The following is a 27716-nucleotide window of genomic DNA, read 5'->3' on the forward strand; positions in this document are numbered from 1 at the left end:
TTCCATTGTGGAATCAGTACTTTAAGAAGGATGTAAAGGATGTGAAGAGAGTGCAGAGAAGATTTATGAGAATGGTTCCAAAGATGAGGGACTTCAGATAGGTCAATAGATTAGAGAGAGGTTTTCCTTAGAGAAGGTGGAGGGGAGATTTGATAGAGGTGTTCAAAATCTTATGGGTCCAGGCAGAGCAGATCGAGAAAAATTGTTCCCATTATCAGAAGAGTTAAGAAATAGATGACACAGATTTAAGATGAATGGCAAAAGAATCAAAGGCAACATGAGGAATGTTCTAACTCAGTGAGTGGTTTGGATCTGGGATGTACTGTCTGAGAGTTTGGTGGCGGCATATTCAACTGTGACTTTCCAAAGGGAAAGAAGAAGAAGAAGACATGAAGAAGACATGAAGGGAAAATGTAGGGGCTACAGGGAATGGAGAGGCAAGTGGGATAAACTACATTGCTGTTGCAGAGAGCTGGAATGAATCAGAGAGTTGAAATGGCCTCTTTCTCTGCAGTGTTCATTCTATGATTCTATTCGATCAATTAAACTTTGCGGTTAGATAATGGTAAATTTATAAATCTGAGATTGTATCATGTCGCTGAGGCAAAATTCAATACTGGCAGCAGTGCAAAATGGGCATTAGTGAAACAGCTGCCTGTAATACAGTCTGCCTACTGCACCTTCCCATCAGCTTCCATAGAAAGGGAATTTAAACTGGGCAACAGGAAACTGATTCACTAATGCCCATTTTGTGCTCCCTCATATTTTACCACCATAGATTCCTCAGCAATGAAGGTAGAACATTGTGGAAATACAGAGCAGGTCTATTATTTTCTAAAAAGAAAAAAATATATAGGCTAATCGTTTGGGTGAGGATCTTTGATCATAACCCCCTGTGGGTAACTTTCTGAGTTCACACACCAGCACAGAGCCTGCACATTGAAATGGACAGAAATTCGTTAAGTGTGTGTGCTTCAATTCCTGGTGAATGAAGTTCCATCCCAGGACAGTAAATTTGTAAAGATTTTGTTTTGCTCATTTCCAGCATTTCTGCTTCCTTTAAAGCTCCAACATGGGACTAGATATCAGTGTACTTAACTTGCCGCACATCTCATTTTCCAGCCTCTACTGTGAAACTTGTATCTCTCAGTCTCTTCACTGATTTGTGGCTATCCAGGTATTCAAACTGGGGTTTCCTTTTAATGCCAGATTTTATGCAGCCCATCACAGCTGGAACCCTGGTGGCCAGGCCCACTTAATCATGGGAGAGATCCTAGTGGTGAGAAAACCTTGCCTGAATAAGCCTGAGGACAAACAGGGTAACTCAGGATTCCTGGCCACCAATGGTGGGATGTCAATGATTAGGCACCCTGATTAAACATTCTGTGCCCAATCCAGTGACTTGGTATCAGGAAGGTGGGGGTGATGTGCTGAAATCCAACCTCCTGCCCTTGCTTCCAACCCTTCTCCCTCCTCCCCTTCCTGCTCACCTGGGGTCCGTTCGTGATTGGCTGGCAGCTTTTAGTGGGCAGGACTGCTTGTGCTGGGGACCTCGATTATGGGGAAGGCCTGAGGGTGGCCAATTAACTGCCTAAAAGGCACTTGATCTCATCGGCCTCCACTATGGAACATGGAACTGATTGGAATTCCTCGCTAATTCTCCAAGCAGCCAGTGAAAGCTCCCTCGGCCTGACAAAAATCCTTGCCTATGTGCATGAATTCTACTGAACTGAGTTAGCAATGAATGAGAAGTGATGTGGGCAATTTTAACTTTCAGCAGTGGCAGGAAAAGTGGATGAGATGTATAACAGGCGTTTGATCCAACAGTGGATCAAACGCTTGTTATATATCTCACCCACTTTCCCTTCTAAAGGACTTCATGATCTGCCACAGCTTGGCTTCCACCCCTAACATTTTGATGCCCTGACGCACCAGCAGAGCCTTGCACACAGCCAGCACTTACTGGATAATGACAACATGCTGGATGCGAATTTCCAATATGCTTTGCCTCTTTGGGAGATTGTATTGGTGTTGCAAGGCTTTAAAATTATAAATTCATTTTGAGATTCAGTTCATTGGAGACTTTACATGCTCTATTTATTTTGTTCTATCATTGCTGCTTATCCATTACTCGCCGATCGATAAATGACTGTCGTCTCTTAAGAAGAAACTGGTTAGTCTACCTCAGCCCACGTAGATATAAACCATTGCATTTTCCGGTGCTTATGACAGCGTTTCAGCAAGCAGGTTTCCTGGGTTTTGGGTTTTGGTTCTGTCTTGCAAGCACTACCATGCAGGATCGGAGTCCTGGGAGTAGGATTCGTACTCTTGCAAACAACAGTCCTCTTCCTCCATCCTTTTCCACATGTTCGGGAACACTAGAGAAACAAAAAAATGTACAATGACCAGCTAGATCAGATTTGACATCATACCAAGCGCTTAAAATTATGTTTTGCCAATCTATTGTCAGCTTAACTGTAGTATTTCAAAAATCTAATTTGAAGTTGCTTCAGTCAGTGTAAAAACTATTCATCTTCAAAATGGATTTTCTAGATAGGTTTTTTGATCTTTTAATTTCAAATTGATGAATTTGATCTCTTGATGCTTGCATAGAATCCATTCTTTAAAGTCAAGTTCATACCCAAGGAATTGCATTGGCTTTAGTTTTGAACTTTTACTGCAAATTCTGGTTACTATTTTCTGGAAATAAGAACCAGCACAGCTAAACAGATAGTACCTTGGACACAAAACCATTTGTTCTCTTTATTCTTTCATGGGATATGGGCATTGTTGGCAAGGCCAGCATCTGGTATTAATCCCTAATTGCCCTTGGCTTGCTGGGCCACTTCAGAGGGCAGTTAAGAGTCAACCACATTCGCTATGGGTCTGGAATCACATGTAGGCCACACCAGGTAAGGATATAAAAGGGCATTAATGAACCAGATGGGTTTTACAACAGTCAATGGTAGTTGTCATGGTCACCATTACTAAGACTAGTTTTATATTCCAAATTTCTTGACTGAATTCAAATTCCTGGTGGGAATTGAACCCATGTCCTTAGAGCATTAACCTGGACCTCTGGATTACAAGTTTAGTGACATTACTACTAAGTTTCCCCCAAATTGGTGCAGAGGTGATCCTTCAGAACATGGAATTAAACCTCGTTAAAACTTAAAACTGTAAGGTATCCATTCACAATGTCAGAGCTAACACATAACAGAAAAAAGAAAAATACAGCCTAGTATATTAATATTGCAGTGCCATAATTCATATCTAAAATGATCTCTGGCCTACTTGTTCTTTGGAGCCTCCCCTATAAAATTGGCACTTGTTAGACTGCCAATTTTATAGGGGAGGCTGCAAAGAACAAGTAAGCCAGAGCTCATTTTAGAAATAAATGATGGCACTGCAATATTATAGTGTCATGAGAGGATCTGAGGCAAATTGTTTATTTATTCAAATACGTGTAGATGTTGTACTCAAAGAATGGCTCAAATTAATGCCAAACATTTTATAAAACTGTGCGAGGTGACGTTAAACTAAATGAGAAGTAATTTTACTGGTCATTTATCAAGCTAACATTCAACATACTTTACTTTAAAACTACAACAAAACTATAAGTCAACGACAGTCAATGCAGCGAGTTATCACTTGGAATGCACTACCTGAATGGGTGGTGGAAGCAGATTTAGTAGCATCATCCAGAAGAGAATTAGATTAGTATTTGAAGGACAAATAAATGAGTCTTGAGAAAGGAGCAGGGGAATGGGGTCAATTGGATACCTCTACTTAAGAACCAGTATAGACAAAATGGGCTGAATGGCCTCCCTCCTCCAGTGCTGTATCATTCTATGATGGAGAAAAATCAGATTTTTGACCACTAGAGGTCAGTACATCCGTTTTAGTGTCCTCCTGTTGGGAACATTGGGAGGACTCCAAATTGGGCTTACTTATCAGTGTCCAATTGTCTAGTTTGCCCCTCATGGAACAGAAAACTACAGCATGAGCATTAACTTGTAAAACACATTCAAAAATATAGAACTCTTTTGTCAAAGAACTTTTGCAACATGATTTGCTGTTAGAAAAATAAATTTATCTACACTATGTTTAGCTGATAGAGAATATGTCAACTTAAACCATGGTCACATTTATTAGCTTAATCAGCTACTGCATCATAAACAGATCTGACTGTGAAATAATTAAAATTTTACATTTAGTTCATGCCTTCAAATGTTTAAAATTAAAATATGCTGTTTCCAATAGAAAAGAAGGCTATAACTGAAGAACTCAGCCAATCCTTCACTTGTTTCATAAACAGCAATCGTGCACGATCAGCACCTACAACATTGAAATGTAAGTAAACTATTTATCTAAGAGGAGGTAACTGATTTGTGCAGTAACAGCAAGGATAAGTCGATTACAAACAGACATACAACAGAGAAGGCAGACAGTATAGGTCAAGCAATTGAGTCACCCAATGCTTTCATCTCCTCAGCAGCCACTTCTAATTTAGTCTTACTAGATCATACCACGTGTGGCCTGAGGTGCAGTGGGTAATATTCCATTTCTTATTTCATAACTGAGAATTGAAACTGATGTTTTACAAGGCCAGGGATACTGGTAGGTTGAACTGAAAATGGACCATTGCAATAAAATGCTGCCACATGTAGAATATACAACATTGAATGCTGGGGATACACATCTCATAACTAACATCAGAAAGCATATGATCAAAAGGCTTACTGGGGTTATTTGCTGTACATTGTCAGTCCATGTCGAATTAAATGGTAAAAGTTTTCAATCCCCAACCGATTGCAATCTGTTATTGGTTATGTTCTAGGTTAGAACATGGTGTCTTGCATCGGTTAAAACACTCAGCTTAATTCAAGGTCAAATTATCAATGAATAATCATAATTCCTCCAGTAATTTTGACATGTACCTCAGACCAAGCTCCTACACTCCATGCAGGTGGACAGTTGCGAGTATTGCATGCTTGCTTTCGTATTGGCATTGGAAATGGACACAACGCATGATGCACATCCTCCAGCTTATTGTAAGCGAGTCTTCGGGTGCAGTGGACCTGTCTAAACTGTTCACCTCTTCCACATGTTTGGCTGCATTCTCCCCAGTCACCAACAGCCCAGCTGTAGAAACATCAGAACAGTTCACAAGCATTTATTAAAGTGGAGATTAAAACTGACAGTTATCAGAAACCTGGAATGCAAGGTCATGTCTGTTCTGAACATTACCTGATCCCACACTAATGCTGCTTTTGAACAGAATGAAGCACATTAGAGTGTGGATCCAAAATGAGCCATGCAGATTTAATATTACTTAATTTATTTTGTCTAGAGTCAGCTTGTCTTTGCTGTGTGCAATAATTTGCACTCAAGATATATTGAAGTTTAATCAACCTTCTTGTTCTACCTGTCTGACAAAAAGAAATGAAACATTCATGCTGTTTTTTTTAATCCAAAAGCCTGGAAGATTGCAAACGGATCTCACAATAATAGAATACAAGATTCTCCTTTCTGAATAATTGGAAAGATAGATCAACTCATATGGACCATTTTAAAATTAGAATTGTGTAGAGATGTTAATGTAATGGGATTTAGCAGCAACAGTTGGTTAATGGTTAATTATATGATAAAAATTCTACTAAATGAGCATTTATAAATAGTAGTCCAGTTTCAAAAACTATTCCATCATCAAAGGGAATCACTTTTGATTCTATTGGTGGAAACCAGTTATGTCCACAGTTAAATTCAGCAAGTATTTACTTTGGCTATTGGATTGTTTCCGATTTCACCCTGCAAGATTCTAGAGGTGAGTGAGGCCCTGGATTAAGGTCCAAATTCATTGATTTAGTTAAATTAGGTTTTGTAACTGATTATATTTTAAGTGAGATCTGAGTGGAAAATAGCCAAAGCTGATCTGCAGACAGAAAAAGACATGTGGGCTAAGTGGAAGATTTTCCTTTCTGGGGCCATGAGAAGTTTTCCTCAGGGTCCTATAAAGTTGCGCTCTCTCTTGCTCCACATTGTCTTCCATGAGACTTCCAAAACCCCATTTCTGCCACTTATGTCAAAATTAGCAAGTGACCAAGGACCATCCAATCTGTGTTGAGAGCTTGCAACCTCTTCATGCCCGCTTCAGGTGGAAAATGGACAGGCAGAGGATCTGGAGTTAAATTATCCCAGTCCTAAAAAATGCCTTGCCTTTCCTCTCACAAATAAGGGTTAAAAACAACTCCATAGGCTTCAGAGCTCCACAGTTTTTTGTAATTGGTGGCAGCATTAATCCAATCTAATGGCTCTTATTGGAGTTTAATTAGAAACATTCTCAAAAACAGAGCCAATGGTTTATCTTGGTAGAAGCTGAAGGCATTTGTTTTGTTTTAACCAAGTTTGCACAAAATCACTCATAAATCAAGCCAGCAATAAACGTTTGCAATCATCCATATGGTATACTGCATAGATAAAAGAATGTAAATATCCCCAACTTTTATCAAATAAATTTAATTACATTCTTTGTTGTATTCATTTGAGTGCTACAAGTGTCTCCCATGTTCTAAATAAACTGTAAGGCAAAGTACTTTCATAAGGAGACATTGCAAAGACATTACATTATTGCAAAAGAAGCAACTCGATTTTTTATGATTTACAGTGAAGGATGGCTAAAGGAATGAGAGACATGATGGTGCACTTGATAAGTATGTCAGACTTGGTTATATAAAAGGAGAATGGTTGAAATAGTGCCTACTGATTCAATGTTGTCTTGTATAGTTTAAAACAATAATATCAATAGTGGTAACAGACTCAGACATGAGCTTTGGCCTCTAACCACATCAATATCTGGACCATGAGTCAGAGACCCATGGTAGTGCTACGTGATCCAAATGAGCACTGGATAGCCTCATTTACATGGATGTGGCCTGTAAAAACCTGCATTAGTTTGTGTCTTGCCAATCAGATGTTTCAATGTACATTTCAAAGTGCTATTTTAGAGGTTCATTAGGCTTTTACTTGGTCGACTATGCAAAAGCTTTACTTTAATCTGCTAAGTGCTTGCAGAGGTGCTGGTCGGAGAAAATAAAGGATCTTGATTTTCCACCTATTTAGTGAAAGAACTCCTATGGTTTCTTCAATGTGCCATGGTGTTACCACAGTATGATCATGATGCAAGATTTAGCAAACATTAGAACAATTACATTAGTTTAAAGTGTACCTTGCCGTTCAATAATAATTTGGATTGTTAAGCATGCAATTATCGTAATGTGGTCAGCAACTGGTGCAGCAAAGTGGAGTTAAGGCCGAGATGAGATCAGCCATGATTATTAAATGGCGGAGCCAGCTCAAGGGACTGAATTACCTACCCTGCTCCTAGTTTTTAAGTTCTGTAAAAGCTAAACTTTGGAGTGCAGGTGTCATATAAACTTTTCACACATTTGTTGAAAGATGTTGAGCACTGAAACTTAACAGGGTCTTTGCTACCCTGACATACTTGCTGCACATTTGGAATGCATATTGAAAACATACCCAGCACCAGGCCCCACCCAATCATTCGACCCCGAGTATCTAATGGATGGAAAACCACACACACAAGATATAAAATTTCCTGCTTAGTGCTCCAGACAAGGATCAGCCATGTAAAAGTGGGAATTCTCCCTTTTATAGGAACAGACATTTTCTGGTCAGGGTCATGTTCCAGCTATTGCTTCCCTTTTTGATAATATCAGAGACCATGCAATAGCACTTCCAAATAATCAGATGTACTCTAACGATAAGTCTAATAAATATTTCTGAAAATTATCTCTAGTCTCTCCCTGAAGGCATTAGCTCCATGTGGGTTAGTCACGTGGGCAGCCATTTGCAAATTTACAAAGCAACGCATTTTCAACCACAAAATTAAAATAACAAAAACATTGCCAATAGTAGCTACTTAAACATGATGCTCAGTGAAATGGGAATGAAGTTCTACAAAAATTGCTTGAGCTTTAAAAATACGTCAGTTAAATACTTTCTATTTAAAAATAACAATTAAAAGAGTGGCTGGGACTTTCTGGCCCATCCCACTGTAAGGATCTTAAGGTCATCTTCAGCTGGACCTGAAGCGGTGAGTCCCCTGGCAGCATGGCTGGCAAGCAACATAAATGGCCACTGACTTCGTTGGGACTGGAAAACCTTGCTGGCGACCAATGGAGCGCCACTTCCAACTGCTGCGGGGGAGAGCAGTGAAAAATTCTGGCCAGTGTTTTAACAAAATAGTGTACATGCAGATAAAACGCAACTTTTTAAACATTTCAAAGTTAACTGGTTTCTAATTTATAGCGAACAACTAATGTTCATACTTTTCAGTGCATGCTTTAAGGATGAAAAAATCATTGCATGAAAGGCTGTGGATAACATATGTATGATTGCCCAATACACATGGCCAGTGGGCAAGGCTCTTCAGGGTACTGCCTGAGAAGGTGGTGGAGGGAGATTCAATTGAAGTACTCAAGAAGGAATATATAGCTGCACAGTTGTAGGAAGGCTTCCCTACTTTTATACTTCAGCCCCTTGCAATAAAGGCCAACATTCCATTTGCCTTAATTACTTGTACCTGCACGCATGTAGACATGAAACATGAGATGGAAGAATGATCAACATCAGAAATATCAATAAGTGAACCCATGGCAATGTGCTTATACATCAAGTAGAAATCTGCACAGACATTAATTCAACCATCTGACATGACCATACAATGCTCGCATAGTCATCCTCAAGTATGAATGACAAATCACTACCACCATTTGTACTATTAGGGGAAAAGCTAAACTATATCTATGATGGGGATATATTATGACGGTCAAAGTTTGCTAAGTATTAGATATACTAATCAAAATTGATGGCATGTGGTTACTTTGAGGGTGAAGAGGTTACAGTAGGATACTTTACAGATTGATTGAATTACAATGCATTTAGAAAAAACTCTTCCCGTGGGTTTTTTAAAATACACTTGCAGAATCAAGGACTCTTATTTATGTAAACTGAACATGTTGTGGAACTAAAATTTTGTCAAAATGTTGCAATGGACCTGATAATCACTTCAATTTACACTTTGTAACTATGTTTGGACAAAAGTTTGTAATGTGGATCATTGAACTTGTTTCGGGCCTCCAACTATTGGTAGGTTGCATTAGTCATTCAATGCCCAACTACCCCATCTCGTGCTAGCGCAGCAAGCAAGCTGATGACAGCTGACTGGCTCACAGCTCAACGGAGAATGGAAGTAAAGAACTCACAGACTGTAACTCAAACCACCACTGAGACAGCCAAAAAAACATCTGTCAGCACTTGTGCACATTACCTACACAGTTATTAAGTAGATCTATTCTCTCACAATTATAAATAGTGCTTATTAACTGGACAACAAGATGTCGTAACCTGGTCAGTAAAACACTTCCAATATTTCCTCCTCAGCCATAGTCAGTAGTAAACATTACCTTTATTACTGAACTAAATGTAAGATTCATAGCTCAGGGAAGCAAGTGCTCTTTTTTGCTGACTTAATACATAAGATTTGGCTCATAGCCAAAGATCACAGACTACATACAAGAACGGTCAAAGATATCAGTTGCAGTAAATGGCATTTACTGGAAAGCTTAAGCAATGTTTTAATGCCAGTGTACATCACTAATAAGGAAAATCATGTGAATGATGTCACCTCCTATAAAGATGTCTCTTTTGCGTGACCAAATTGTTTTTATATCCATAATGTTTGCAGACAGAGTGCTTACTCTGACTGGTGATTTTTGCCCTGTTCTCACACAAGAGTACACAAAAGTCCATATAAATCGACAAAGGTACAACTATCGTACATAGAACACAGGAAGAAATTTGATAACATGGTCACAGTACAAAAGGATAATTATCAATATTATATTAATGTTCTCTTAATTGATCATGTCACTGTTACAGTACTGGACAGGACATCAAATGGTTCAAAGAGTTTGAGTATATTGATATTCGAGTCAACAAAATAAATCCCCAAAAAAATCAAACCAGAGCCATAAACAATGTTTATTTTGTAGTGAATACAGTACAGTAAGAATATTTAACTGCTTTCCGCTAGACTGACAATGTTTCTAAATGGAGATAGGAATGAAGGTTTAATATGGACTGGACTGCTGCAATCCACTTTAAAGCATGTTAGAGAATCTTAGTGATGGTGAGTCACAACAAGGGGAATAATCTTTATCATCTGTAACCCTGCAATGCACTGAGGGACTATTGAGAGTCCAATGTGCACAATAACCCTGATTTTCTGATGATAGCAAAAGTGGAGCTTCGATAGCCCATGGCAAAGGTTCAACTGCTCTGGAAGCAGGTCCATACTAAATTTTCAGATAGAAGACTCTCTTTCCTATATACGCAGGCTACTTGGCACAGAGAAAGCTTGCCCATAAACCTCACACTGTACCACAGTTGGCTGGGGAGTGTGAAGTCTGGTGAACCAGCAACAATTAAGAGGCAGCAGCTCTTTAAAGGCCACTTGGTGGTGTTGATAGAAAAGGTGACTAATTACAATGATGTATGTCAAAACCTGGAAAGTAGAGAGCCATTAGTTTGACTTTGGTTATAGAAAAGGGAAATCGGAGACAGATTATATAACAACCTTCATAGAGAAGTGATTATTAGGAAATCTCAACACGGCTTCTGGTGAAGAAGGTCCTGTCTCACCAACATGCTATGGATGCAAGAGCTTCTGTTGACATCATGTATCTTATTTTTTTAAATAAAAACCTTTGACAAGTTGTTCCCAAATTGCCAACTAAATAAGCCTGTGTCTCAAAGAATTGGCTTCAGGTTTTGGATTGAAGAAGAAACTAGCTGCATTCTCATAGACAGAAAACAATTATTAACATTAAAAAACTTCTATGTTGGAATTGATTACGAGTGGAAGCCCGTAGGTATTGGTGTTGGGACCATTAATCTTCACCATCTTTATCAATGATAGGTATTAGGAAGACTGTCTGCAAGCTCACGGGCAATACAAAGAAATTGGTGGGTGTAAGAACCATAGCTAAGATGAATTGTTTGCAGATGGATCTATAGGTAATGAGGGAATGGGCAGATGATATTTTTAAATATAGATGAATATGGCACTTTGAAAATGAGGATGGGACCCCAAGCATATATAGAACTCCAACATCCAGTCCATTCTAAGTCTTGACATGCCCTTGTATAAAGAACTTCCCAATGTAAGTCTTAAAGTTAGCTTTTATTAGTTTGAACTTTCCCTTATCCAATTTCACAATTTAATTCAAAATAATATTCCAGATTTATCTGTTCCATATCATTTGTGATCTTGCATACCTCTATGAGATCATGTAATAGAATTAGCATTCCAAATAACAAAATAAAAAAATCATGAATTCACACGATGGCAGTGCAGTATCCAAAATTTTGATTTAATAAACAAATCTTGCAGGCAAAATAATCTGCCCAATGTTCTATACCCAAGTGTCAATTTGCATACTGTGCCACTATCATGGTCAATGATTGATTACCCCGACAGAACTTGAATAGTGGCACTTGTGTATGTGGCGGGGAAGGAGTGAGAAGGAAAGAGGGAGTGATGAGGAGGAAGAAGGAATTTGAACAATGGGAACTGGCTTTCGTTTTGGGACAGAGATTGGCCTGAATTGGATTTGGCAGGGAACAGATCCCTGCAGACTCCAGCAGGCCGAATGTCACTTCACACTCTAATGAGTGTCGATTGGCATAATGTGGGCTTCTGGCCATCACCGGGAGGAGGTCCCACTTTGGAGAGCTGTTGGCCAATCAAATTGGCCGGCAGCTCTCCTATCCTTCCAGGCACAGTGCTGCAGTGGCCAGAAGAGGCACTGCAGGGAAATGCCTGGAACTAAGTGCTGACAACTGGAAGAGAAGTAAGTGGCAGGGGTCACCGGGCAGGGAGGGTTGGGAAGACTTAGAGAATCTCAATTCAGGTGAACAGGATTCCGGGGAATAGACTGGGGGAGGGGAGGTCCAGAGGCCTCCGAGCCTTAAGGACAGACCTCCCCAAATCAGAATAGGATTTTTTTTAAAGGCTCAAACTGTTTGTTTACGGGATTTGCCCCCATCAATCTGCCATCTGCCCGTCAGCCTAGAAATTGAGGCTAGGCAAGAAAAAGCATGCAAGTGGCCGCTTAAGAACCCTAACTGGGGCAAGAGTTTTCGGTTGAGGCCCTGCCCGCCCCAGGAGAAAATCACTACTAGATCAAGGCAGGCAAAATCCCGGAGGGAATCCCATCCATGTAATTTCAAGCTCCCCCCCTGTCTCACAACCCGCCGGTGGGGGAATATAAAATTCTGGCAATAGAATAAGCAGCTGGAGTTAATATTTGCAGGGGAACATGAAAGAGAAAAGAGACTAAATACTAAGGGCAGAGAAAGAAAGAATTAAAGATAACGAGAGAGAGAGAGCAATTCGAACTGGTACTCGGTGGTAGAAAGCTGCAATGGAAATTAGCAATTAGTGGGATAGACAGTAACAGCAGGAGTCAACACTTGTGAAAGGATAGCAGGAGCCAAGACATAAGTTAGGAGAGAAGGCCATACCTTTTACTTGCTGGAATGCTCTTCACTTTAACCATTAATAAAGACAGTGGGGCAGAAAATCTGGGGCTGCATTTTATTCCTCTGAAACAGAGTTTTGAAGGCTATCGGTGAAAAACTCCATCCTTGTTTGTGGCTGAAATTGTTGGGTGCTGCTGAAAGTGAATGGAGTTTTGGCTGGAATGCCAAATTCTCTGTTCTCATATTCAGTGGGGCAAGCACAGACTGGATTGGAGAATCCTGCCCTAAAGAATGAATTATCTTTGTCCTGAACAATGCTGCAAACTGCCCAATTGGACTGATATTTAGATATAAAGATTGTGGGTGAGATTCTCTGGCCGTTCAGCCAGCGGGATTCTCTGGTCCTGCTGCAGTCATGATGTGGAGATGCCGGCGTTGGACTGGGGTAAACACAGTAAGAAGTCTAACAACACCAGGTTAAAGTCCAACAGGTTTATTTGCTGCAGTGAACAGAGATTCGGTTGAGTGCCCAATTCTCTGTCCTTGCTGAGAGTGGTGGCGGGGCATAAGCGGCCGGAGAATTCCGGCCAGTAAATATTTTATCCAGTTTAATAAAAGTCAGAGAAATACAAGAACAGGTTACTGCACTAGGTGCTAAGGTGATGGTGGGAATGTGCTGTCTCACACAGTGTAGGCAGTATTGGATGATGCTCAGAGTTGAATTGCTCCCATTTCTTTCACATATCACATTCTCGCTGAGAGAGAAATGTTGAGGAATCTGCCAGTAGGTAGCAGGTCATGGTCTAAATTAGTTTCTTTCCCCAAATAACTCAAGCGCTCTGCTTTAACAATGCTCTGTTCAGTGTTTTCTGAAGTTCAATTTCTTTAGAACATCTAGTTTTTGTAGACAAAAGAGCTAGGATTCAAGCAATAATTTTTATATTAAAGAATCTGAATTGAAGCCCCTCCCATAATACGGCGACTATTTAACATCTGTCGGTGCTGCTGGCAAACAGGCACTCGGATGAACAAAGAGGATTTGAGAAGTTAGAACACAGGAACTAAAATTCATGAGAACCAACCGCGTTACTGAACATGTTGAATGACGGAGGTGCAAATTAGTTCTTGAAGACTGAGTTTTATTAGATGTTTCCAACAATTGGCATTTGACTTCTAATCAGGGAATGGTAAACTTGACATGTTTATGTAAAAAGTGTAAAATTATGGGTCACATTTTTCAACAGGAACTTAATTAACAGCTGTGTCGCAGCAAACTGTTCCCTCGTGCACAAAACCACCTGTCATGTTGCGGGTCTGGTGCCAATCAGAACATAGCTGGTACCAAACAGGGCTGGCTCTTCACATTTCACACATGTAGAAGTCTGGTTCCGCTCGATGCAATTCTGGAAGTTCTGATTAAATTTCCCATTAAAAAAAATTAAATTGCTTCATTTTCAGAAGTTGATATCATGTTGTGGATTTCCAGCACTTGCAGTTCTAATGTTATGTTGCGGCCGTTATGGTGTCGTCAAGAGATTTCAGATTTTGTCAGGTTGATTGGCCATGGTAAATTGTCCCTTAGTGTCACGGGGATTGGCAGCGTAAATACGTGGGGTTACGGGGATAGGGTCTGGGTGCGATTATTGTCGATGCAAGCTCGATGGGCTGAATATCCTTGTTCTGCACTGTAGGGATTCTATGATTTGTTAGAAACGAAAGGCATTTATTGATAACAGAATGTGGTTCAGGTTTATGCAGCATGAAGGCTGCCCTGGGGCAGAGCCCAATTCTACGTGCTCACAACATGGTCCCAAATGCCTGAGGGCTCTCTCCCTCTGGTGTGATCACTCACTCTCAGTTCCCAATGGTCCTTCAAGTCAGGTCACTCACCTCTGCTGTACTGTCTTAAAAAGACAGTCACCACATCCACAACAAATATCCAAATACCTTTTTGTTTCATCAACCACATGGAAATAGAAAGAATATTGGGGTAGACTTTCCACTTAATTGCATTGAATTTTTAAGCACAATTCAGCCTGATAAAAGATTATGGAATTTTAACCACAAAATATATTCAGCATAAATCGAAGGCAAATTCTCCCATGGCTCTGCCAGTGGACTCAATGGCAGACACGGGGAATAGAATTTGGCGGAAATCCAAAAATCGGTTTCACGCCAGGGTGAATTTCCTGTGGGACCTTCCACTGGTGCCTGCCTTGGTGGACTAGGAAACCAGCTAGAGCCAGCATGAAACTGCTTTGCATTGCGTGAATGGGATGCAGATAAAGGTCTGATCAGAATATTCCCCGCTCCAGATTCTCTGTGATGCCAACAGGAAAACACACCAGTCTGGAACAATGTGGTGTGCAGAAGTTAGGACTCACCTGAACAGTGCCTGAGGGTGCCTCCGGAGTTCAGGATGGAGGCTAACAGATCCTAGACTTTGGAACGTCACAGCAGTGGGGTAAGCATCTATAGGTGGATCTTCCAGGTTCAGTATCATCAAGGAGGTCTATCTTCCAGCCTCAGATTGTTCCTGGAGATCCAGCTTCTTTCTCAGGAAATCCATCTTCTTTCTTCCATGCTAGGTCAGAGATGTCAGGTGCCTTTTCAATATGGCGCCCAGATAGGATTGCAGGACTCACAACCATTGTAGACACCTTGCCATGAAAATTGACGTTAAACCCTTGTGTGCATAATTAATGAGGTTAGGGCTGGATTATACGGCGTAGTTTCCTGCTGGTCTCTGTGGCGGGAAGCACCCCATGCCCTTGTCCCCACCACGTTGTTTCAGATAGATTCTGGACCGACGTGTTTTCCCACTGGCATTGTAGAGATTTGGGTTTGAGGGGGGTAAGATTCTGGTTGAGCCTTCAACTGCATCCCATTAGCCGGATGCATCTGGTTTCACGCCGGCCTCCAGTGGTTTTCCCGATCGGCTATGGCGGGCACATGCAGAAGATCCCATAGGAAATTCATGCCAGCATAAAACCGATTTTTGGACTCCCACCAAATTCTTCCCTTCCGCCTGCCATTGAACTCATCGGCAGGTGCATGGGAGAATTCCATCGAAGGGGCTGAACTTACGGGAAGCTGAGGCACTGAACAAGGTAATGAAGCAGTTTATGAATGATATGGGACCCCGGTCTTTATAAACAGCAGCATAGAGCATAAAAGCCATACTAAACCCATATGAAACACTATTCAGCCTCAACTGGAGTGTTGTGACTAAATCTGGGCACCATATTTTAGCATGGATGCGAAAGCTTCAGAGAGGGTAGAGACAGGATTTGTTGGAATGGTTCCAGGGATGAGAGATAGGTGGATAGGTTGTGGAAGATTATTTTATCTCCTTGGAGTAGAGAGGGCCAAGAGGAGATTTGATAGTTATTTAAAATGATGAAAGGTGCAGAATAAATATCGTGAAACTGTTTCTAATTGAAGGATCGATACCCAGAGGTTATGGATAAAAGCACCAGAGGCATCCTGAGGAAAATAACATTACACAATGAGCTGTTAGAATTTGGAATCCACTGCACCTGATAGGGTGGTGAAAACACGTTCAGTTGTAGCAACACCAGATTCCTCTTGTATACTTTTAGTGCTCAGATTACTGTGCTGTGGCATCCACAGTCATTATGGCCAGGCACTTTCCTGGGCTGGAATGTAACCGGTGATCACATTGTATCTGATGTAATATGACCAATGGTAACAGGCTGTAAGGGTCAGCAGACCCAATAAACCATGTAACCAATTACAGAATGATGTGATGATCAGCTGACTAGCTGCTCATCAGTATAAATAGAACCTGTTGGGAATTGTGAGAGGGGCTTGGAATGGCCCACAGCGAGGCCTCAAGTTTGGAGTAATGAAGTTTCTTTATTAAACCCTTTCTTTGATTTATAAGTTGGAGTAAGTTTTGTTATATTTTTATTGTCTACATTTGAAGAGTTCTTTCTGGATGAACGGCTATCACTTCTCCAAAAAAAATCTGGCTTGCTTGAAATTGGTTTTGGTTTCAAAACCCCTTTTGGCTTTCCTCAGCTGCCTGCACCAGTAACACAATTCATGTGGCAATAAACTAGAAGGAAAATCCTGCCCTACAAGGTCTGAACTTTCGTGGTCTGATTTTCTATTGTACTGACATGGGGGAAATGCTCAATATAAAAAAAAATATCAAAGCTACTGCTTATTGCAAAATGTGGCGCACAAATGTATCTGCTGCAAATCTGCAATGAGGCAGGGATGCCAGATACTGTCAAACTTCCTGTACAGATAGGAAAATTACACTCAGCATTTATCCCACCATGAATAAAAAATGTCACAGATTCATACCAGTACCCACTTCCCACTCCCACGCCATCATTCTTCATACTTGTTTTCCCTTTTACTCCACCTACTGCTTGGCACTACAATGCTGCCCTTTTACAACTTTGCCGCTACCTAACCCCTCCAACAAAGCAGACTGCAGAGGCAGCTGAGCAATACAAATACATACACGAGAGATGAAGTATTGAAATAAATGTGAAGATCAATTAAATCCTCCTGGTCAGCAGAAGAGGATTTAAAATCTGACCAAAATCCATCAGAAATTGATCAAACAGAAGTTTTTCCCATAAGAAAGTGCTATCACAGGGTTTCCATCTCTTGCCCTTTTAAGGTGACTACTGCCATGAAGGCTGAAAAAGTGCCCAGAATTCCTTTTCCCTTCCTGCCTGTTCACAATCGTTTATTCTCCTGTCAGCCCAGTCCTGATGGAAAATATTAAAATGAGTCAAAGCAGGAAGTTTGACGTCTGCGGTCTTCATACGATGCAGGGAATCACTTGCCTCCCTTTCACCGCCCAGTTGCATATCAATGCTGGCAAGGAGCTCTGGCTAGGCCTTCACCACTGATCCTGTGAACCCTGGGATGGTAGTTCTTCTCGCAGCTGTGGCAAAATGCTCAGTGATGACATTGCTGGAGTGAGCGAGTCCAGTCGTGGACACATTGGGCCCGATTTTACCATCAGGTTGCACCCATTTTCGGGCAAGAAAACGTGGTAAAGTCGGGCGTGAGGTGAGTAACGCGATCCGCGGCCGTTCTCCCTTTACCAATGGCTGAAAATGGCCACGATTGGGACCGCGCCCGAAACGGGCACGATGTCAATTTAAATGCATTTGCATGTATTTAAATTGACTTAATGGGCTGGACGCCCAAACTTACCAGCACTTCCCGCTTTACCACCGCATTCGCCCGTCCAGATTCGGCGCGAAACAGACATGGTCTGCAAAGGTCCAATTCGGATGCTCCAGCTTCTGAGGAGGTAAGTTCAGAGCTTCCAGCAATCGGTGGGGGGGGGGGGAAAGAGGGGGTCCGCTGCCACTCTGCGTGCGATCAGTGTGGGGGGGGGGAGGGGTCTGCTGCCACTCTACATGTGATTGGTGGGGAAGGGGGCTGCGATCGGTCTGGGAGCGTGGGGGGTGGGAATAAAGGGAACAGTAATGTTGTGGGGGTGGGGCAATGTCTGTGGGAACCAGGGGGAGGCAAAATCTGTCCCGGGAGCGATGTGGCAGGGGAGCGTCTGTCCATTTTGTTTTACTGCACATGCGCAGTTGACGGCTCCGATCGGAGCTGCAGCATTTTGGGCGTGTTAAGCCCCGCCCACAGGCTTCTGCAGCATGATTCAGCATCGCTGATATTTTTTCAGGCAGATTGCATTTGGGGGCACCTGAGAACGGGTCTAAAAGTTGGATCTGAAACACTCCCAGTTTCAAGTCCGCCCAGCACTTAGAATTAAAATAGTAAAATAGGGCCCATTGCCTTCTTTTTCAGAATTTAAACCTTACCTGTTTTGGCCTTGACACAGTTTGGTGTTTTTGTATCCTTACATTTGGCCTAGCATCCTTTGCAACTGCAGTGGTGATTTTGCGACAGCCCCTTCTGAAGTTTTGTCTGGACCCCCCCACCCCACCCCCGCAGCAGAGGAGGGCTCCCTCGTAGTGACAGGAAGTCCATTGGAAACCCACCCTGCATAGTTAGTGAGCCTCCCCCAAGAAAGGTGGCTTTACAGTGGGCTCAAGATGGTGTGCTCAAGTTGCTCTGCAACCCAACACGGAGAGAGAAACGCCATTGGGGAACTCAATTCTCTACCTGGCACCTACAGTTGAGGGTTTTTTGTTGGGTTTCTTTGGACAGGCAGAGTGGCAAGGCAGAAGGGAATAAAACTACTGATAGAATGTTTTTAATATCTTGAGCAGCCAGTTACAGAGCTACATTAGTAGAAGCCTAGGCAAGATTTTTTTAATTCGTGGGGATAGCAGAAAGAAGAGCTGAAGAGTTATCTGAAAAATATCTAATTTATAAAAATGTTATTAAAGCGTGCACACAATATTATTGCAACATTAAAATGGCAAAAAAAAACCATGAAAAAGTATTTTTGGTGTTTTGCAGAAGCCTATGCATGAGGAATGTGGCATCTAACAGTTAAAAGAAATGGGAACCAGTCAATCTGCTGACTTTGTGATGCTGGCAGGTTCAGGGCTGAAACATGACACTTGACACTGAGTATCGGACATTCCAGTCTGATGACCAGAATATTACAGTTTGTCTAGTCTGGTTATTAAGATGAACCTTAATGAGGTAATCGGATGGAGAAAGGTAGTTGCTTGCTGGCGACCAGCCATCAGCCTTCATAAGCCAGAATGGCTGCCGCCAGTTAGTAAAACTGGCAAAGAAATGCTATTCATATCAGCTGATGAAACATTTTTAACTGTGTTCGCACTTCAGGAACTCCCGGATCTACAGCACTTCAACACCCTGCAGCGTTTTGGAGCCCAGAGGATTTGGTTAGTCTAACCGCTTTGAATCTTGAGAGTAATCTGACACATGAAGTGCTTTAAATTTCGAGTGCCTTACACCCACAGATCCAGACAGCTGTGTTGCTGGCCATAATATACCAGTCAGAGGCAGACCACAAAAGCTGCACTCACCACAAAGCTCACCATTAAAAACTGATTTGTCAAAAAACATTTATCAGCATTTGAAGAGTTTGTTCAATGTTTTCGTTTGGTCATTGCACATATGTAATGTTTCCATCTCACTTTGAACATAGGAGGGGAGGCAGTGCTTTTACATTTTTATGTATTTATAACACTTAAATCAGTCAAAAGGAAATGATAAATTGGCTGTAGCGATAAGACTTTAACCTAGTAAGAATAGTGGAAGGAATCTGGTTAAGACAAGTCTGACAATGAAAGAGATAGAAGATAAACCAGGGCCAGAATTTTACATGAAGAAAGCAGGCTTGCACCTGACCTGAACCCGCATGAAATTACGTGACAAGATTTCGGGTGAATGTTCCAATGTTATTGCGTACGCGAGTGATATTACGGTCGACGGGCGTGCACAGAAGTTGGAAGCCTGCCTGCTGACACTTAGAGGGCCAATTAAGGCTGTTAATTGTCCAATGGAAAGCCATTTTACATTGCGCGTGCAATTTTGTGGTCGTGGCACGGGCAACATGGGCAGGTGGCCAACACGTTTTCTTCCTGTTCTCATCCAAGGATGGTATAAAAGGCTCCCAGAGCAAAGGCTCTGTCTCATTAGTTTTGCATTTCTCTCTGAAATTTACGTGACTTGGAAGGTTTCTGTGACATTTCTGGTGCATTCCATGCGTGGATAATTTTCTTTTGGAATGCTTTTTTTTGGCCACCTTTTTCCTGAAGATTTAAGCAGAGTACAGTCTTAGATGCACGAGACAGCGCCTTATGCATTGTTTGATTATGGGGATTATATACTTAGCTAGTGGGACCAGGAGAGAGAGAAGGCCAGGTGACTGCAGGCAACATCCTATGCAGCATCCGGTGGGATGAGAGGCACTGGCACAGGAGTTGTAGGGCCAGCAGGGAGTGCAAGGTGGAAGGATCTGCAGGAGATGTCACTACCCTTCAGTCAGCGTATAAAAGCAGCATCTAACTACCTCAACATGTCTGAACTCCAGTCCGAAAGAGGCTCCTTTTCTCGAGGGACACCATCATATACCAGATGATTGGTCAGAGATTGTCTCCAACTGCGTGGGTAGCCACCCAATGCTAGTGGCTCTGAAGGTCACAGTGGTCCTCAACGTCTATGTCATTAGTTCCTTCCAGAGGTCAGTGGGGAATCTGTGTAGTGTGTGACAATACTGTGCTTTTAAGAAATGTGTTTGTCATGTTTCCTGCGAGGAGGCTGTTTTATAATTCAATTCTGTTTAAACGGAGCTGATTTGTCTGCAACCGGCAGGCCACATGCTGAGCATGCAGAAGGGTAATCACTCCTAATAATTGGGGTGTTTGTTTAATCTGAGTTAATGCAGTTTTGTTATTTTTATGGTTGTCCACTGGGGTTTCAGCGTAGGGTTTAATTAGGCTGATTGACAAGTTGAGGGCCAGCCTTACAGAGAGACGAGGAGGCAGTTGTCTGCTAGTATCTGCAAAAGGCAAGGGGTATTTTCTCTCTTTCTCTGGGTTCTGCTGTGTGAAGCAGGTCTTTCTCTGGAGGCTGCTGTCTGAGAGTGAGAAGACAGGTGTCTCTTGGTATCTCTGTCCAGAGGTGTTAAAAGGCTTGAGGACTGGCAACTCACATGAGCCTGGCTGGCTGAGTTTCCCAGGCTCTAAGAAACCCAGTATCTGAAAATAGACGAGGACAGCTTCTCTCAGTTTACCCTCTTTCGAATTGGATCCCTTGCATACGAATATCCCCCCGCCCCCACCCGAGCAGGGATCAGACTATCCCATTGGGGTCTGGGATTCGAACCTATGGGAATTCTTCCATGTTCTCACTAGAAGCTGCAAGGCCTTTACTTAGGGCTGTAACCTGTTCTGGCATGTTCCCCGCACAACTGGAAGCCAGGCCTGTTAATCAAGCTGACTCTTTTGTGCAGCACTCCTGGATAAGAACACAGGCCGAAAAGCCATTTCCCCCCTCCATCCTGCCCATTTCAGAAGAGCCTAATTTATTTCCTGATTCACAGGCACCAAAATTGGTTGGATTGTTAATCGAAAAAGTGCATAGTGTTCCACACAGGATGACTAACTAGCATTGCTATTCTGTACTTGACCTGGGAGTGCTGCAAGCACTCCCAGGTCAAGTACACTGTGGCAAAAATCAAAATAGTGACCCGTTCTCCATTGTTTTTGAGCAAAAAATACAGATGATATAAATAAATATCAGCAAAATCTTTTTCTGTGGTTGTCAAAAACATGTCCTAAGCTCATGCATGCCTGTGTATATTAGAGCTGGAACAGAGAAATCACAATTTCAACATAATTTTTATGATTCTAACTGTAGAAGGAACAGAACATATTCTTATAATTTTTCCATTAAAGAAATGAGTAGCGACAATATTTATCTTCAAGGATGCTAAAGGGACCCAAGAATAAAATTAACTGCCGTTTTTGAAATTCTAATGATTATTCTAAACATCGGAAATTTGTGATTGTCAGAAATATGTATACATCTGAATTTGTAACAATCGATCACTTCTCCTGAAGTTAGTTACTGGAAGTCGGTTTTGAATACATGATGCCATGAACTAGTCTTCATTAGTTTTTGCCATTATACATTACTTACTTTATAATTCAAAAATGTGAAACATTGCTCCTTTGTTAAATAAGATTATTTTATTGTACTTATAACATTATTATAATGTATCTATATACACTGTGCTTGCATTATTTACAATGTATTAAATATTTAGGAAACACACTGAACTACTACTGAAATGACAGGAATGGTTGAGAAGAATGCAATCTGCGGTCCATGTTTAAAATGAACTCAGCAATGTGATTAATGTATTTCAATAGGACATTCTTCCCCCACCCCAACCAATGCTCATATAGCCTTAGACAATTGTACTTACGATGATGCCACATCGCCCAATTTTATTCACGTATTTACTGTAAAGTTAAAATATTTTTGCATTGCAATCTTTCATGTTAGCATTTTATGCTCTATTTGACCAGAAAGTCAACACAAATCAATATCCCCGTTGCCTGATTCCTCCCGTGTCAAAGGCACATCATATAATTCCTTCAGTGCAGAAAGAGACCATTCGGCCCATCGAATCTGCACCGACATCAATCCCTCCCAGGTCCTATCCCCATAACCCCATGTATTTACCCTGCTAATCCCCCTGACACTAAGAGGCAATTTAGCATGGCAAATCAATTTAACCCGCACATCTTTGGACTACGGGAGGAAACCGGAGCACCTGGAGGAAACCCACCCAGACATGGGGAGAATGTGCAAACTCCACACAGATAGTCATTCAAGGTGGGAATTGAACCCGGGTCTCTGGAGCTGTCAGGTAGCAGTGCTAACCTGTGCCACTCTGCCGCCCCATGCAACTGCGCTGGTGATGGCAAGGGCTGATAGAAGGAAGGTGTGGAGGCTAGAGGGATTAGCCATGGGGATGGAATGTGCTGCAATGGTGATGGTTGCCTCCAGTTTACATTTTTATTAATGTCACAAGTAGGCTTACATTAACACTGCAATGAAGTTACTGTGAAAATCCCCTAGTTACCACACTTTGGCGTCTGTTTGAGTACACTGAGGGAGAATTTAGCTTGGCCAATGCATCTAACCAGCACGTCTTTTGGACTATGGGAGGAAAACGGAGCACCCGGAGGAAATCCACGCAGACACGGGGAGAATGTGCAGACTCCGCTCAGTCACCCAAGCTGGGAATCGAAACCGGGTCTCTGGCACTGTGAGGCAGCAGTGCTAACCACTGTGCACTGTGTCACCCATAGTGATCTATTATAAAGCATATTTTAGCAGCAAGAGTTATTTAATAACATTCACCAATTATTTTTTAAAAAATCTCATTTTTAATCATGGAAATGTCATAATTTATAATATCTGCCGTCATTATAAAACTTAATTACATGGACCAACACACACCAAAAGGTATTGTAGTAGCAACTCCCCTCGGGCCTGAATGAAACTTAATACTTGCAAATTTTAGGTTGAAAACATCTAAATTGGTTTGGAAGGGAAATCAAAAATCAGTTCAAATTTTCTGTAAAAAACAATGATTTTAGTACTTTAAGCTCTTACCTCGCAGGACAAGCCTGTACATTACAAGAGATGACTCCAGTGGCTGGCCGACTCCTTGGATTGCAGAAGGAGAGGTTTACTTGTGCACGAAGATCACGGTAACATGCTACTTTTGTGGCCATCCGACCTATGGTGAAAGAAGCACATTTTTATATATTTCATGAAAGCATTAATGTGTTTAACGAAATGTTAAATTGCAAAATGTTTGAAAGTTTTTTAGCATTCTATTGGGAAGCTGCTTGCTGAGCAGAGGGGTGTGAAAACTGGTGACTTATTCTGTCCAGGTAAATTGGAAGGGAGGGAAAGCAATCCTGACTGAGGAGCACAGATGGTTGGATATTAGGAGGAGAGGTTGAATAAACTCGAATTGTTTTCACTGGAAAAAAGGAAGCTATGGGGCTGATAGAGGCCTACAAAATTATGAGAGGCATAGATAGGGTGGATAGTCAGAGGCTTTTTCCCAGGGTGGAAAGGTTAATTTCAAGGGACCACAGGTTCAAGGTGAGACGGGGAAAGTTAAGGGAGATGTGCGGGGGAAGCTTTCCACGCAGAGAGTGGTGGGTGCCTGGAACACGCTGCCAGAGGAGGTGGTGGAAACAGGCACATTAGTAACATTTAAGAGGCATCTGGATGGGTACATGAATAGGGAGGGAATAGAAGATATGGTCCGAGTAAGGGCAGAAGATTTTTTTTTAGTTTAGTTAGGGCATCATGATCGACACGGGCTTGAGGGCTGAAGGGCCTGTTTCTGTGCTGCACTTTTCTTTGTTCTTCATTATGGAAATCATCATTAACATCCCCTCTGACTTCACAAATATATTTTGTTAAACAATTTACATATATAGATCATATGTATGATAAACAATCCTGTTAGGGATGTTAACATTTAAAAAAGAAATCAAACCACTCGTTAATTAACTGACAGAATTACATCACTCGATTTTACTTTTAACAAATGCTAACTTCATTGTGTATATAAAGAGAAATTAAACAAAGTAAACATGATTAACATATAACTTATGAAGACTTGTGCTATAAACTCAGTTCTACTTTTTACTTCCCTCCAAGATTTCCCTTATTTTGAAAAACCTTTACAGTTCATTCACTTCTTCTCTGGACCAAACCAAAGGTATATGACTGCTCTCTGGAATTTACTCTGATTTCTCTTTGGTGTTCCAACTGTCCTTCAAAGTACAAGATTTCATGGGATCCTTCCATTAGCTTTTGGCTAAGGGATCCTCCAATTTCTTTTAGAAACTCACTACCCTGGATTCCACAGCTGCAGCAAGGGCCTCGCTGTGACTCTTGTGTAGTGGCTTAAAACTTCAGAAAACACTTAGTTTCTAATAGCCCCCTGCAATGGTTTCAAACTGAGACCAAACTGATCAGTTCTGTAACTCCAATAAGGTTAACTGGCTTTTATTGAGGATTATTGTTGATTTTGTCCTTCAGCAAATCTTTCAGCCATTTTTGCCTCTTCCAACTTTCTCTGATACCGAACACCAGTTGCATCACGGACGATACATCTAGGTGTAGGTCTGGATTTCTCTCTCCTTCCAAGTGCTCCAAGCTATGCAAGACCCACAGTTGACACAGTCTCTTCGCTGTTTTCCTAAACATTAATGAGTTTTGCCTGCTGGCCAGGTCCGAACTGAATTCACAGAGATAGCTCAAAAAAAAGAATCTCACTAAGATCCACCCATCTCCATGGCAATGTGACATGCCTGGCTTGTTCCCAGGTAATAGGGCAAATTAACTACCCTTTAATTCCAAATGAATTCGTTAATTCTGGAAAACACATGAATAATTGCAAACATCAAGTGCGCATTTCTCTGGCCCCACATGCTCATGTGCAGTTCACGCTGGAGCCATGCAGGGCCAGAGAATTGTGGGGGAGGGGCCATAGCACATTTAGCACTGGGATTCTCCATGCTCCCACACCCCAACATAATCTGGTTCACTTACAGTGAACATGTGAATCAAGTCAGTTTCAAGCCAGATTCTCCCTGCTCTCAGATTCCCTGATCCTCGGGAGCAGTGGGAACCTGCTGTGAATCACTACATGTTTCTAAAAGTGGAAACCAGTCATGATGGCCATGCTATGGGCCTCGGAGGTCATCTAAGACCCTTGGTGGTTGGGGAAATGGTTGAGTAGTGCCATGGCACTACCAGGGTGACACTGGCAAGAAGCAGGGCCTGAAAGAGGTCCCTGAATGGGATCCCTGAAGAAGATGGGGCCTTAGTCAACCCTGAGGCCTTAGCTGGGTTTCAGTCACCTGTACGGGGATTTGGGGGGGGGGGGGGAGGGGGGGGGGGGCTGATGCCTATCTCTTCGGGGGTCACAATATCCATAGGGGCAGTGCACGGTCGTAGAATTGTGGGGAGGGGCTGCTTTGGAATTCCCCCCCCCCTTCCAGTGACGGTGGGAACCTTCATTTAAATATGTTTTGCCAATTTGAAGCCGGATCGCCCTGCTCCCTGAAGTCTCTGACTCTCGGGAGCAGCGGGAACACTTCATGAATCACTACTGGCCTCTAGGTTGGCACTACCAGGGTGCTAGGTTGACACTGCCAAAAGGGGCCCGGATGGGGAGGGCTCCTGAAATGGGTGGGAACTCTTGAAGTTGCCTGGGTATGATGCACTTTCGGAGAGTTGGTGCAGACTTGATGGGCTGAATGGCCTCCTTCTGCACTGTAGGGATTCTAAATCGGCTTGAAATCGATTAAGCATATATAAATGGATATTTAAATCTGCTAATCTGATTCCCGTTCTTGCTGGCAGGAGCCAGGTTACATACGGGCATGATGGCAGGGAGGATCACAAAGCGGGTTATCATCGGTGCTAAACTCGCTAGTCTCCTCCTGTTGATTCTCCAACCTTGTGCAGCCGCTGCGCGACCTGTGCCTGAATGGGCGGGGTCAGAAAAATGCCCCCAAGGAATCTGTACAAATAATGAGATCTAGGTTCAATTCTTGTTTAGATAAAATGATCCATCACATTTACACCAGATTGGGTTATACCAAACATTGATCAGGCACAATTCTATCACAATTATTCTCAAAGTTTGTTTTATTGTACTGTAATTAGAATTTTTAATTTAATCCATTGTAATCTTAAAATTTTCAGTTAACATTAAACTACATTCAACAGATGAACCCTTTAGTCAAGTGGAGGGTGAGGACAAAATCTCATCTGAGTGAACTCATGCCATCTTATGTACCACCCACAGACCCATTATTAAGATTCCTTTAAGTCTGGAACTAGTCTTCATGCCCATCTCAAATAGGGCAATCCTAGCAGATATGACAAAACTACTTACCAAACTGTAATTAAAAAAAAGGATAGAGAGAGAAGAAAGGAAATAAGTAAATACATACAGGTCAGTAATATGAACTTCCAATATTTCATCATTTAATGAGTTAAAATGATGAACTGAGCTGAAAGAGAGCACCAAAATCCTGTACTCAAATAAAAGTATTACATTAATCAGGAAACCAGATACCATAGTATCCATTTAGTAATATGCTGTGCTCAGCATGCTAATTGGTGAAATTATGTTTGACATTTGCAATGAATATATCCATTGTAATAGTAACATAGCTGGTGTGTTTGTTCACTTTATAAAACATTCAAGATGAACTGGATTTTAAAAAAAATAAAGGGCATCATTCTCATGTAAAAATACTCAGGAGATTTAGCTTGTGGCAAGGGAGAGAGGAAGGCCATGAATCATTCTCATCACATTATTTGTGAATCGTGCAATGACATGCTTCAGTGCAATCTATCCCATTCCACCATTATGCATAGAATAGAGCTTTCCCAACATTTTTCATGAAGGTTGTGCCTGTTTAAAAGAACAGGCTACAGTGAAAGATGAGAAGATCTAAATTCATCTATTTTCCAATTTAGAATGAATAATAGTTCCAAATGTTCCCTCTGCAAGAAATCAAGACCAAGCTCAGCTTCAGGTGAAAACCGTGCCATGTGTGAGGTGGGTGAGGATGACCGCATCATGGGGGAATGGGAATTTATAATGAGAAAAAGCTGACAACTCAAGCACGATAGAAAAT

At 41.8% G+C, this 27716-nt stretch overlaps 1 protein-coding gene across 1 annotated transcript in view; it reads right to left on the bottom strand.

Moving 5' to 3' along the window:
* The window catches only part of LOC144480979 (A disintegrin and metalloproteinase with thrombospondin motifs 16-like), a 235139-nt gene that overhangs the window by 7032 nt on the left and 200391 nt on the right, over positions 1 to 27716 (bottom strand). The window contains exons 17-19 of the mRNA XM_078200606.1: positions 23647 to 23773; positions 4941 to 5145; positions 2184 to 2378 (exon numbers count right to left, since the gene is read on the bottom strand). Coding sequence (XP_078056732.1) covers positions 2184 to 2378; positions 4941 to 5145; positions 23647 to 23773 — 527 coding nt within the window. The remainder of the gene's footprint in view (positions 1 to 2183; positions 2379 to 4940; positions 5146 to 23646; positions 23774 to 27716) is intronic.

This window comes from Mustelus asterias, chromosome 2 (assembly GCF_964213995.1).
Source record: "Mustelus asterias chromosome 2, sMusAst1.hap1.1, whole genome shotgun sequence".
In the NCBI taxonomy this organism is placed as follows: Eukaryota; Metazoa; Chordata; class Chondrichthyes; order Carcharhiniformes; family Triakidae; genus Mustelus; species Mustelus asterias.